Source organism: Papilio polytes, unplaced genomic scaffold, assembly GCF_000836215.1.
Source record: "Papilio polytes unplaced genomic scaffold, Ppol_1.0 DF824180.1, whole genome shotgun sequence".
Lineage (NCBI taxonomy): Eukaryota > Metazoa > Arthropoda > Insecta > Lepidoptera > Papilionidae > Papilio > Papilio polytes.
In genome coordinates this window covers 2,161,003-2,173,139 of record NW_013525024.1, presented here as the reverse complement: position 1 = coordinate 2,173,139, position 12,137 = coordinate 2,161,003, and the positions used below count along the sequence as shown (strand labels likewise).

The following is a 12,137-nucleotide window of genomic DNA, read 5'->3' as shown; positions in this document are numbered from 1 at the left end:
TATATTTTATTTAGTGTAATAGTATTCAGGTAATTAAGCAAATGAAAGACAAGTGTTTTTTAATAAAAACCAAATGTATTGTTTCAGAAGATTCATTTATTAAACTTATTTTTTCAATAATACAAGAACAATTAAAGGTGCAAGAGGCGCTCGGTTAGCGCGAGAGTGCATTTTCGATGAGAAGGTCAATGGGTTCCTGAAAAAGAACGAGTTCATAAAATAGTATACGGTAGTATTGGCAACAATATCTCTTAGAGCGGGCGTGCACTTTTGACTAAACTCGATAGTTTTGCGCTGTGCGATCACAACTGTAGTGCGATTGTCGATTGTTTCGCAGCCAATTCTACTGCTTATAGTGTGTCTAAATAATTTAGATTAGTTTGACAATTCACTTCAAATTTAGTAGGGATGGGTTGTGTAAAATCAGTCATGAATCTTATCGATTTTCGATTTTTATTCTATAGAAGTTGGATTCGATAGATTTATATATTTTTTATTATAACTTATGAAATAAAAAAAAACACTTTTCTCAAATTAATAATGACCATAACAGATAATGAAAGTAAACAAATGTTTATTACTACTACAGCCGTACGTTATCGAATTGGATTTCGCTATTATTTCTGTCATCGCTAAATTCTCAACACTATAATCAATAATAGAATTATCCTCTAAATTAGTTAATAAGAACATATTAATTTTAGTTGAGTTCGATAATTATTTAAACCGAATATCGATAGTTCATAATTGTTCGCTGCGTGTTTGTTTTGTTACATACAAATTGAATTCGATACTTCATATGCGTCATTTATCAAACTAATCTAATTTATTTAGACAAACTATGGTTACATAACTAAAAATCTAGTAATGTGCGCAACTCCATATCAACTCATCGGAATCAAAGCAAGACTAATAGTGCGGTAATTTCTTTTCAGGTATGCGCACACTCTTAAAATACATGTAAGTTCTAAATTACCTTGTATTGCTCTAGCAGATTAGGCAAGATATTGGCCACAAAGTTGTTAACACTGGCCGTCACATCGCGCCCTTGGACAATGAAAGATTTGAAATTGGACTAAAAAAAAAAGATTTAATTACCACATTATCATAGTGATTATTTCTGCACAATAATAGTAAACAAGAAGGAAAGAGAAGAAACTCACTTCAATTTTTCCAACGTGCCATGAAATGTTCAAATCGTCAAGAACGTTATCGGAGAATTCCAGTGACACATGTGCATCCAAGCGAAGGTCGACAAGTGCTACGCTGTAAAACAAAAAGAGAAAGATACTTAATGTCATTTACAAGTTTCCATACATAATCTTAGTTATAAAACTTTTATAAATACAATTCAATTGTTATCATTATCATCACCAGCTCACTATAAGTCCCCACTGAGTAGCACTGCGCCTACCCTATATTAGGAGTGACTTGGCCATAGTCCTCCGTAGAAAACTGAATATCACATGGTATATGACAGGATTCGAAACCAGGACCTCCTGATTACAAGTCAAATGCTTAACCCCTGAGCCACCGACGCCCTTGTATCCCATGTAATCCTAATCTAATATTATAAAGAGGAAAGATTTGCATTTTTGTATGTATTGAAAAAATTCAAAAACTACTGGCCGAATTTAAAAATTCTTTCACTGTTAAAAAAAAATCTGTGAGTAACATAGCTGCATTTTTTTTTAAATTATCGCGTACTAAGTCAGGATCAACAGCTATAATAGTATGTATTAAAACAAATTTAATTAATAACACATACCTTCCGCTAAATTCACTTCGTAAGTTTCTATTTCCAATAGTCAGGTCACCAACAAAATTGTCTGAAATAAAGATGAACAACGATTGCTTACTGACTTTATCAACTGAAATAATAACAAAACGTTATTACAATTAAAGCATTTAGATAAGAAATGCAAACTATACATTACCAAAATTAGCTGCAATTCTAGGAAGAGTAATGTAAACATTGATATCAGAGCCCGATAAACTAACGGAGTTGACACGGATGTCGCTGAGGCCTGAGAACACGAAGTTATCATAGCGACCACTGGCCAAGAACCTATCGCTAAAACAAACATAAAACTAACAGTCAGTCCTATCAAATTTTTGTAAATCTGTACTTTGTACTTGTACTATTACAATAAAGCGTAAACACACATTTATTTGCTGCCTAAGATATCAGCAATTACAGCATATTTTTGAATAATTCTTTTTTAAATGAAAAGCCCTACACTTACGTCATGCTTTAGGCTATATATTTTCGAGATTAAACTTAGGGGGTAAATATTTTGGATAAAATTCCTAATGTGGGAAAGAGACTATAAGTTGCTGCCAACATCAAGGAAGCAAGATTGTCATCATGTCATGTCATTTTGACATTTGCAATAGAAAATTTTACAAATAGATGTGGACAATTAAATGATTTTTTTATAATTTTATGAGGATGAAGTCGCATGGGAACAGCTAGTTGTCAGATAACAATCCAATGTGTCAAACATGTGATGAAAGTATCGGATTTTGTTACTTTATCTGACAGTGATGTCATTTTTAAGCTATCTGAGCCTCTATCAGTCAGTGGTGGGAGAGACCCCTTAATATTGTAAAAATATAGAATTACATATTTCAAACGAAAATTTATAGCTTATCTACCCGATAAAGGTGTATTCCTTCTTTTTCGCGACGTACGGGTCAAGTCCATTCTGTTTGAACGCCTCACTAATATAGTAGACGACCTCATTGATAACCTCTCGAAGAAAGCTCGAATCTTCTGAGTCTAAAATAGTAAAAAAACTTAAAATAGTTACAGTTAAATAAGTAATAATTAAATTTAAGCAAAGTTTTACCTGAGTTTCGGATTGGTTGAGGCCAAGCGTTGGCAGTGGCCAATAGTGCCACGACAGCAAATACGATTGTCTTCATATTGGAGAATTTCAGATACCTGCAATAATAATTGAATTCCATACTTCGTACATTAGAAATATTAAAAGTAAGCTGCAGTTCTTCTGTTATTGAGATTGTTGGGGGTCGATTGATATAGGTTAGATACTTCGCTGCTTCCTTCTAAATAAAATAAAGCTACTACTAACTTACCCAGAGTTTCAAATCAAGAATAAGAATATTTTTACCAACGCCGGTATTTAAAATAAACACAAATCACATACAACATTAAAATAATATTTGTCAATTAAAAATGTAATTCAATATCTATTAAATTGAAAGTTGTTAATCATTTTAATAGACCCACAAATCTGAATGATTTATTTTAAACGACCTTCTTATCTTTGACAAGTAACGAGCAGAATAATTATCTTGCCTATTTTAGCAATTAGACTACTTATTCAATTTGTATTTTGTAATTATCCGAATTGGTCTTGTTCTCGATTGTTCTATAAGTAAATCATTGTAAATATTTAATGGACAAATATCCCAGATGGGGTGGAAATCTTTTGAACTCTTATTGATTTATTAATAAATATTCTATGAATATATGCAAACATTAAAACACTGACTAAACTTTGTTATAAGAGATGTTACTTGGAAAACACGAACATTTTAATAGAAAGCCCTACACTTACGTCACGCTTTAGGCTTAATATTTTCACGACATTAAACTTAGGGGGTAAACATTTTGGATAAAAACCCTAATGTGAGAAAGAGACCATAAGTTGCTGCCAAAATCAAGGACGCAAGATTTCCAAGGTTTGTAACGTCATGTCATTTTGACATTTGCTATTGATAATTTGACAAATGTAAACAATAAAATAAAATTTTCATAATTCCATGTGGATGAAGCCGCACGGGTACAGCTAGTTTTTAATATTCTCAACATAATCGTCCTCAAGTATTTGTATCATAAGAATAGTCATAAAAACCCAGACACGATAAGCGATATTATCTTATTTCCCTAGGAATGACTAATAACATTGATTTATATCAGTACACTTGTAAACAGTATTGTTGGCTGCGTTTATAAGAGATTTCAATTTTATTTATCCTTTAATTAAATAATCATTAATGTTTTTGACCATATTATTATGTGACACGTTAGAATGACGCGAATTCGAAAGTTCGAATGTATAGAATGTCAGCACTTAATTTAAGTAAGGATTAAAAGATCGGGATAAAATTTAAAACAAACATAGACCAGGGTGTCCATAAGTTACTAATGTAGTGTTTTTTTTTAATTTATGATGGTTACATAAACAATAGCTATAAGGTTAGAGGAAGAACGAAGAAAATATGGACGGATTGTGAAAAAGAGGATGTGTATAAGAAGGCAGCGAAATCAGATGACGGCTGATACAGATGTATGGAAGAGCTACACATACTGCGCCGACCCTCCATAGCGACAAGTGCAAGTTGATGATGATGCAGTTTTTTAATTTCATCGTAACGATTATTTTTCTATAAACAGTTTTATTCCACAACGCCCTGTCTACATATTCGATATCTACGAAGTTTGTAACCGGCCTGTTATTTTTGTGGCTCAGTGTAATTGATAAGTGGTAATCGATGTTATCTGTTAATTTTTCGAATGACGAATGAGCGTTATATATGTATATGTCCCAATCGGTAATACAATCTCATTGAGGATATCAAGTAAGTTTGGTAATTTTAAAATGATTTCGTGTTATTACATGTTTGTTTATAAGTTAAATTAAAAAGTTTTAATAAAAGTCAAATAACTACGGTGTTTTCTTAATATTATCTATGTTTAAATTTCACTGATACTTTACTTCATAGCAATCACCTAAATGGAGTCGATCGTTTTCACTTTGTGTGTGTTACTGACCAGTGCTGCTGCTCTGCCATCTGAACTTGAGACAAATGGTAAGATTAATTTGAGAATTGACTATTTTCATTCATGTTTAGAGCACAAGTTCTTAGTCTCGCTTTGAACTTCCTATACTTATACGAAGGTGTGCACACTACTAGCTTTTTAGTTGTGTAAATATACAGTTGAATTGGCTGCGCAACAATCGACAATCGCACAGCTGTTGTGCGATAGTTTAGTCAAAGGTGACACTATTTTTCAGATTTAAAAACGGGCAGAAATCTTGACGAGACTGTTCGCCTGATGCTTGAAGGTGTTATTCATCAGGCGAAATCTTTTGATCCTTACTCAGCGGAATCAGCTTTGGGTGAATTTATCTTTCCAGTACCTGGGTAAGCATATTTTTTGGTCCCTATCTGCTTTAGATTTTGAACAGATCTAGAAAGAGATTCATGGATTGCATGAAAAGTGACATGATCAAGAAGGGTGTGAAGACTAAGATGACGCATAAGAGAGTTATCTGGAGGATGAAAACCGGAAGTAGGGTAAGGTAGGGAAGATGATGATGGGTATATGACGTACCTTGCATGAATTGCGTTGAAGATAAAATAATTTTCAATGTTTTTTGTTCTTCACAGAGTCTTCTCAGCTGTTGGTTCTGTTGAGAACTTTCTGTTATCCGGTTTTAGTGACATTGAAATCGTAGATATTGGTTTCGTGGTTACCACATTAAATGTTGAAGTACGCCTTATTGGATTTGTGGCTTCTATAGGTAAGATTCTGTTTTCGTTTATTTCTATCAACTGGCATCGTTATTATCATCAGCTCATTATATATCCCCACTGACGTGTCGTAGCCTACCATAAGTTAGGGGTCGACTGGGTCACAGACATCGCTGGATACGGGTTGGATGGCATATCTTTCAATTTATTTGCAGATATATGATGTTTTCTATCACACTCGGGTACATGTTACATATTAAATTCTAAAATTAATAAACACATTTAGATACAACGGGATTCAAACCCATGACCTGCAGACAAGTCATCAGTCCTACCAAGCCCCCGATGCTTAACTATGCTAATCTTACTAACATTTAAATGCGAAAGTTTAGATGGATGGATGTTTGTTAAGAGTTTGTAGCATACACTTCTAAACGGATCTCGATGAAATTTGGCATTGATATAGAGGATAATCTGGAAGAGCACACAGGCTCATTAGTTTTGTTTTTATTCATTCCACGCAGATGGACTCGTGGGCTATTATTAAATAAAATTATAATATATAATAACAGTAAAATTATTTAATCTTAGATAATGCTGTTGCGGATGTTAGCATCTTTAACCGTAATCTTAAGGGTCAATTGAGTGGAAGGTTAGTAAATGTTTTATTAAATTAAAATGTATTGTGATTTATTAAACTCTAAAGATTTTTCTGTATTGATTAATCCTTGGATACATTTGCATAATTCCTTTGGTATAGATAATATATTTGATCTTTGTTAGTTTTTTTAAAATATGTGCTGTCAACTGATCACTAAATATGTACGTTTAACTCTTAAATCAATAAAATAATATTTTCAGTGTGGCTGTCAACGATATTCGTATAAACCTTGAAGCGGATCTCGCCAATTTGGCCGAGCATTTGATATTTTCATTCAGTATTGGAGACATTCAAGTAAGTAATTTGTAATTTTGAAGATCAATTCTTAGTTATTCTAGTCCCTTTTACACAGTAGCGTTATGTAGTCTAGATTATAAAGAGTTAATTACATCGGAACACCTACAATTAAAATTCTTAATAATAGGAGAGTTCCAACTCTCACATTCTATCATATTTTCATTTCTAAATACTTTTCCAATGTTTTTGAGTAAATTGGTCATGTTTTATCTTTTATTTTTTAACGAATTGAAAATAATAAAAAAATTACTTTTAATGATTTCAGTCGGAACTTAACATTGAAGTCAACGACCGCGACCTCTCCGACGTCGTGAATAACTGGTTTAGAATAACCCTGCCAATAACTCTAGAGAAATACGAAGTAAGTTTACCTTCCTCTTAGTTTCTCAAAGTAATTTTCATTGCTAACATAATTTGAACCAAACAAGTTTACAGTGTAGAGAAATAATGCTGTTGAAATGCACACTTACAGCAATAGATGGCGCTTAAATTAATATTGTCCAATTACGTTTTTATATCGACGAGTGAAAGGCTTATATATTCAGAATCAGCGAGTTTTATATATGAAATAAATAATGAAGTATGCAGAATTATAGTAATTTTAATTTAGAACCGGACTGGAAATCTTTCAATTTAAATTATTTCAGTATTTGCTTTCATCTTTTTTAAATGGCTCTCCTGATCATTTAACCTAATGGCGCTTACAACAAATAGTCATTCACCCATCGATATTATGAATTGCTTGCTGTAATAACAAATTAACATGATTTCAGGTACAACTGAGCAGAATCATAGCCCGACAACTTAAGCCTATTATAGAACGTATTTTCTAAGAAACCGGTATATAGTAATAAAACTTTCAAATTGCTTTGTTTTTTTATACCACACCTTATAATTAAAATTGATTGGATTACAGAAATTTTGGGCGAGTTAGAGCTCGCGCAGACCTTTGATTAAAGTATTGCAGAACTGTTTAGTCGCGCTTTTTACTATGAGCTTATATGGAGGTGCGCACACTACTCGATTTTTAGTTGTTCAAATAAACAGTTGAAAAGGGCTGCAGTTGACAATCGCAAAACTGTTGTGCGACAGTTTAATAAAGATGTCCGCCCGATCTTAACATTTCAATTTTGGATTCAAGCTTTAATACTTGTTTTATTTTATTTTTTTTATACATTTTACGTTACTGTGTCATTAAAAATCTATGTCTATACTAATATAATAAAGGGAAAACACACTTCTTTGTTGCCTAAGATGTCAACAATCACAGCATATTTTTAATTAATCTTTTTTAAAATAAAAAGCCTTACACTTACGTCACGCTTTAGGCTATATATTTTCACGCCGTTAAACTTAAGAGTAAATATTTTAGATAAAAACCCTAATGTGGGAAAGAGACCATAAGTTGCTGCCAACATCAAGGAAGCAAGGTTGTCTTGGTTTGACATCATATCATGTCATTTTGACATTTGCAATTTATAATTTGACAAATGTGAACAATAAAATGAAATTTTATAATTTTTTGCGGATGAAGTCGCATGGGAATAGCTAGTAACTCATAAATTTCCGTACCCAGTAAATTTGAAGTAAATTTTCTTATTTCATTGCGGTCAAATAAATTAAATCGCAGTTAGTTTCCATCATTACAAGAACGAGCCAGAAGTTAATTTAACTCGGCGACGGAATTAGATTTTGCAATCAGGAGGCAAATTCTGAAAAAACTTTTTGCCTTACTTTATTCCTTTGCGATTTGCGCTAAATTTAGCTACTTAATTTAAATAAAAATCAAATTGGGTTTTAAGTTTTTTTTACCAATCACAAAGTTACGCATTCAAGTCTCGTTACATAACGTTCTAAAAAGGCATCACTTTGATTGCCATGCCACCTGATTTGAGTTTGTATTTTAAATTATCATTTTTTCATACACAGAAAATGTCACACGCAAATTTTTTTTACTAAAGTTTTGAGATTATCTAAAGGCGCTACAAAAGTATACTTTCTGGTATAAATTACGAGCTGTTCCCTTGCGACTTTAACCGCATTGAATTATGAAAATTTCAATTTATTGTTTACATGTGTCAAATTATCAATTGCAAATGTCAAAATGACATGACATGATGACAAACCATGACAACCTTGCTTCCTTTATGTTGGCAGCAACTTATGGTTTTATTCCCACATTAGGGTTTTTATTCAAAATATTTACCCCTAAGTGTAATGGCGTGAAATATATAGCCTAAAGCGTAACGGAAGTGTAGGGCTTTTTATTAAAGGAAGAGTTATCCAATAATATGCTCTAATTTCTGACATCTTAGGCAACAAAGAAGTGTGCGTTTACGCTTTATTATAATAGTATAAATAATAATAAAGTTACTCACTGATAACGTAACTTTTTAACGGTGAAAGGATTTTTGAAATCGGCCCATTTTTGAGTTATTTCAATACATACAAAAATGCAAATCTTTATAATTTTAGTATATTGTATTTCAAATTCATGTTCATATAATTAAATTCCAAGACTTTATTGAAAATTTAAACGATTTATTCTCATTTCTTTTTCGATTACCACGGAAAAAAGCTAAAGGATGGTTGGGTCGGGATCTAAATCACCTCGTGTGAGATACGATAAACTATTTTCGAGTTAATCTACTCTCCTCGATATTGGCCCCTAGATATTTAAGTATAAAAAAAAGGTCAAGACAATAAAAATGGTTTGAGACTCGATTAATATTGTTTGTAAAATGTGATTAAACCTAATATCTTATTTTGGAGATTTCGTTTTAGAAATCTACACTTATCTTACTAATCTTACTAATATTATAAATGCGAAAGTTTAGGTGGATGGATGGATGGATGGATAGATGGATGTTTGTTAGCGTTTGTAGCCTAAACGGCTGAACGGATCTCCAAGAAATTTAGCACATGTTTAGAGCATAGTCTGGAAGAACACATAGGCAATTTTTTATCCCGGGAATAGTTACGGTTCCCGTGGGATTCATTAATTTAGTTTTTTAATGTTCACTCGATCATTCTGCAACGGTTCAACATATCTTCTTGAAATTTGGCACAGATATAAAACAAAGTCTAGAGTACACATGAGATAAGCTTCATCCCAGAGAAATGTCCGGTTCCCGAGGGATACATAGCTTTTTGTAATTTATATAGTTCGTATGTTTTCTAATACCACGCGGACGAAGTCACGGGCAACAGCTCGTACTAATATAAAGAGGAAAGATTTCTATGTTTATATGTATTGAAACGATCTAAAAACTACTGAGTCTATTTCAAAAATTCTTTCATCATTAGAAAGCTACGTTATCGTTTAGTAACATATATCATAGTTTGTATGTAGACGAGGTCGCGAGTATCAGCTACTCTACTGTGAATTTGCTATTGAAAAAGCCTTAGTTATTACCGTTAATTTTATTATCAATTTCATGTTAAATTTGAAAGAAAAAGTCATAGATTCATTTATGATCATTTATTTGATAATTTTCGTTGGTTTAGAAGGGGAAAGCAGCACGCGTTGTGAGGCCGTAAAGTCCATTGGTTCTGTAACAAAACATAAATTAACTCAGATATCGGTGAAGCTAAGTACTTTTCAGAAAGTATGGAGAATGTATTTACCCAGATTTGTTTATTATGCCGTTGCCCATGTTAAGGTTTCCACCAGTGCAGCGGTTGTTTTGTGCGTCATTTAAATTATTGCAGCGTCTTCCAACCAAATGGTTAGTGCGTACGGTGGAAGCAAAGAGCTCGTATGCACGGCTGTGGGAACAAGAGCTGTTCGAGCAGCCTGGTTGTCGGTTCCTGCCGCCGTTGGGGTAGAAATCGCAATGAGCTATGGGATCAAAGATGCCAAGAAGTCCACCGTCCGTGTGGATGGTCTCAACGTAACGGCCTCCGTTCCTGTTTAAGGCGTTCGAATTGCCACCAAATCTGGGGCCAGCAGGGTCTAGACCTAAAAAGTAGATACGTCTATTTAAATGTCTGTTTTTTTTTAAACCAAAGTCATTTTTTTTTAATAAAATCATTTTTTTTATTAAAATCATTTTGAAAATAAACATTGGGCAGAATTTTTACGTTATATAAGTAAAAGAAAAGATAGATTTGTTAAATGGGATGTTAAAATATTTGATGTAATATAGGCTAGACTAGATAATTAATAGATAATTTTTTTGTAATTTAGAGTGGGAGAATATCTAAATGTATGAAAGTTTACAATAAATCCTTACCAGTGACACGTCTGGGTCTGCCGCCGGCAGTACGCCTGACGTTGCCGACAACATGGGCACCCAAACTGAAGCCGACCAAGTGCACGTTGTCCCAGTTACCACCACCCGTGCTAAGAAGCCATGTCAAGAAGTTGCCAAGGAATTCTCCAACACCACGGACACCGTTCGAAGCGGTCACGTAGTTAGAATTAGCAAGTCGTCGCCAGTCAACGACGATAACATTGCAATCCTGGACGGCGAGGAAAGCGGCGGTGACGAGAGGGTTAACTTTAGAGTTTCCATCACTGTTCCAGCCGTGGACGATAACTTTTAAGGGTCGGTTACCGTTGTAGTTGGAGTTACGCACAGAGTTTGCATTACCGTTGGTAATAATTTGCGAATTCGTGGGATTGCGTCTGAAACCAAAAGAACATTACAATAATTCGTTTTATGAAATCTTTTTTATTCCTAGATGTGTCTTCATTCTTTTATTAATTTACATAAAAACGAGAATGTCACGGTTCATAAATAAATGTAATAAAACATAATACCTAAATCTTACTACTTTTAAGCATGTATATATTCAATTATTTCCAAATTTTATTTTGTGGTATCGAACTACCATATTTGAATGGCATAAGGCCAGGGAGATAATTTAATATGAATAATGGTTTATCATTGGAAATAAACTTAACATGTAACAGTGCAAATTAATAGAAAATGTCAATGATTTATTTCTCATAAATTACCTAGTGTAGAGCCAGTATTGGTTGTTAGCGCCATTCCTAGAGTTCAATAATTCTTCGTCGACTGGTTCCTCTAAGTCCACCAGGTGCGGTACACCTTCACCATCAGGCATCCATATATAGCGGCTGACACCCTCCACGTAGTGACTATTGTCACCTGGGATTAAGGGTTTTGGTGCACCACTGCACACTGAAAGGTTACATTGCAAGTAATATAAGCTGTTACATTTTACTTAAGTTCTTGATTCTTTGACTTCATTTCGCGAGCGAGCGCACACCTTTGGTTATTGTAAAACTGTTATGCGATTGTCGATTGTTTCGCAGCCAATTCACAATTAGTTGCACAACAAAAAAAATCGAGTAGTTTGCACACCTCCATATAAGCTGATAAGAATAGGAATTAACGCGAAATTAAACAGTTGTGCGATAGTTTAGTTTCAGTTGTGCGCGTGCTAATAATGTGAAACTAACAACTTTGGTGTCGTGAAGATTTAGTGGAATATTACTGACTATGACTCAATAAGGGTAACACAAAATCTTTTTTTTTATAAAAGCCCTCTCACGCATGATGGTGAAACTACGGGAACACTATCGGACAAATCCGTGGCTACCATCTATTAAAAATATGGGAAAAGGACAGTGGTAGAGCCCGCTTTAACATCTCGCACGAATAGGCCGGCTCACCCGGTGTAATACCACGACCACACAAAAAAC

At 33.6% G+C, this 12,137-nt stretch overlaps 3 protein-coding genes across 3 annotated transcripts in view; 1 reads left to right on the top strand and 2 right to left on the bottom strand.

The window, feature by feature from the left end:
- LOC106111016 overlaps window positions 1-2,937 on the bottom strand; it is a 5,926-nt gene extending 2,989 nt beyond the window's left edge. The window contains exons 1-5 of the mRNA XM_013292983.1: window positions 2,853-2,937; window positions 2,659-2,782; window positions 1,938-2,074; window positions 1,769-1,829; window positions 1,099-1,266 (exon numbers count right to left, since the gene is read on the bottom strand). Coding sequence (XP_013148437.1) covers window positions 1,099-1,266; window positions 1,769-1,829; window positions 1,938-2,074; window positions 2,659-2,782; window positions 2,853-2,928 — 566 coding nt within the window. The 5' untranslated portion in view covers window positions 2,929-2,937. The remainder of the gene's footprint in view (window positions 1-1,098; window positions 1,267-1,768; window positions 1,830-1,937; window positions 2,075-2,658; window positions 2,783-2,852) is intronic.
- A 1,594-nt stretch (window positions 2,938-4,531) lies between these two features.
- LOC106111102 lies at window positions 4,532-7,331 on the top strand. Its single transcript, XM_013293074.1, has 8 exons — window positions 4,532-4,608; window positions 4,753-4,839; window positions 5,046-5,175; window positions 5,422-5,555; window positions 6,097-6,157; window positions 6,367-6,460; window positions 6,729-6,824; window positions 7,237-7,331. The coding sequence occupies exons 2-8, from the start codon at window positions 4,764-4,766 to the stop codon at window positions 7,294-7,296; spliced, it is 651 nt and encodes a 216-aa protein (XP_013148528.1). The 5' UTR covers window positions 4,532-4,608; window positions 4,753-4,763; the 3' UTR covers window positions 7,297-7,331.
- Window positions 7,332-9,929: 2,598 nt separating this feature from the next.
- The window catches only part of LOC106111066 (lipase member H-like), a 3,999-nt gene continuing 1,791 nt past the window's right edge, over window positions 9,930-12,137 (bottom strand). Inside the window, exons 3-5 of the mRNA XM_013293033.1 lie at window positions 10,699-11,093; window positions 10,091-10,424; window positions 9,930-10,015 (exon numbers count right to left, since the gene is read on the bottom strand). Of these exons, the coding sequence (XP_013148487.1) occupies window positions 9,967-10,015; window positions 10,091-10,424; window positions 10,699-11,093 (778 nt within the window). The 3' untranslated portion in view covers window positions 9,930-9,966. The remainder of the gene's footprint in view (window positions 10,016-10,090; window positions 10,425-10,698; window positions 11,094-12,137) is intronic.

Bases quoted from the DNA above. Each gene is read 5' to 3' on its own strand.
- LOC106111102 (XM_013293074.1), top strand. From the start codon at position 4,764: ATGGAGTCGATCGTTTTCACTTTGTGTGTGTTACTGACCAGTGCTGCT. The intron at 4,840-5,045 runs GTAAGATTAATT...ACTATTTTTCAG, and splicing joins ATCTGAACTTGAGACAAATG to ATTTAAAAACGGGCAGAAAT. The intron at 5,176-5,421 runs GTAAGCATATTT...TGTTCTTCACAG, and splicing joins TTTATCTTTCCAGTACCTGG to AGTCTTCTCAGCTGTTGGTT.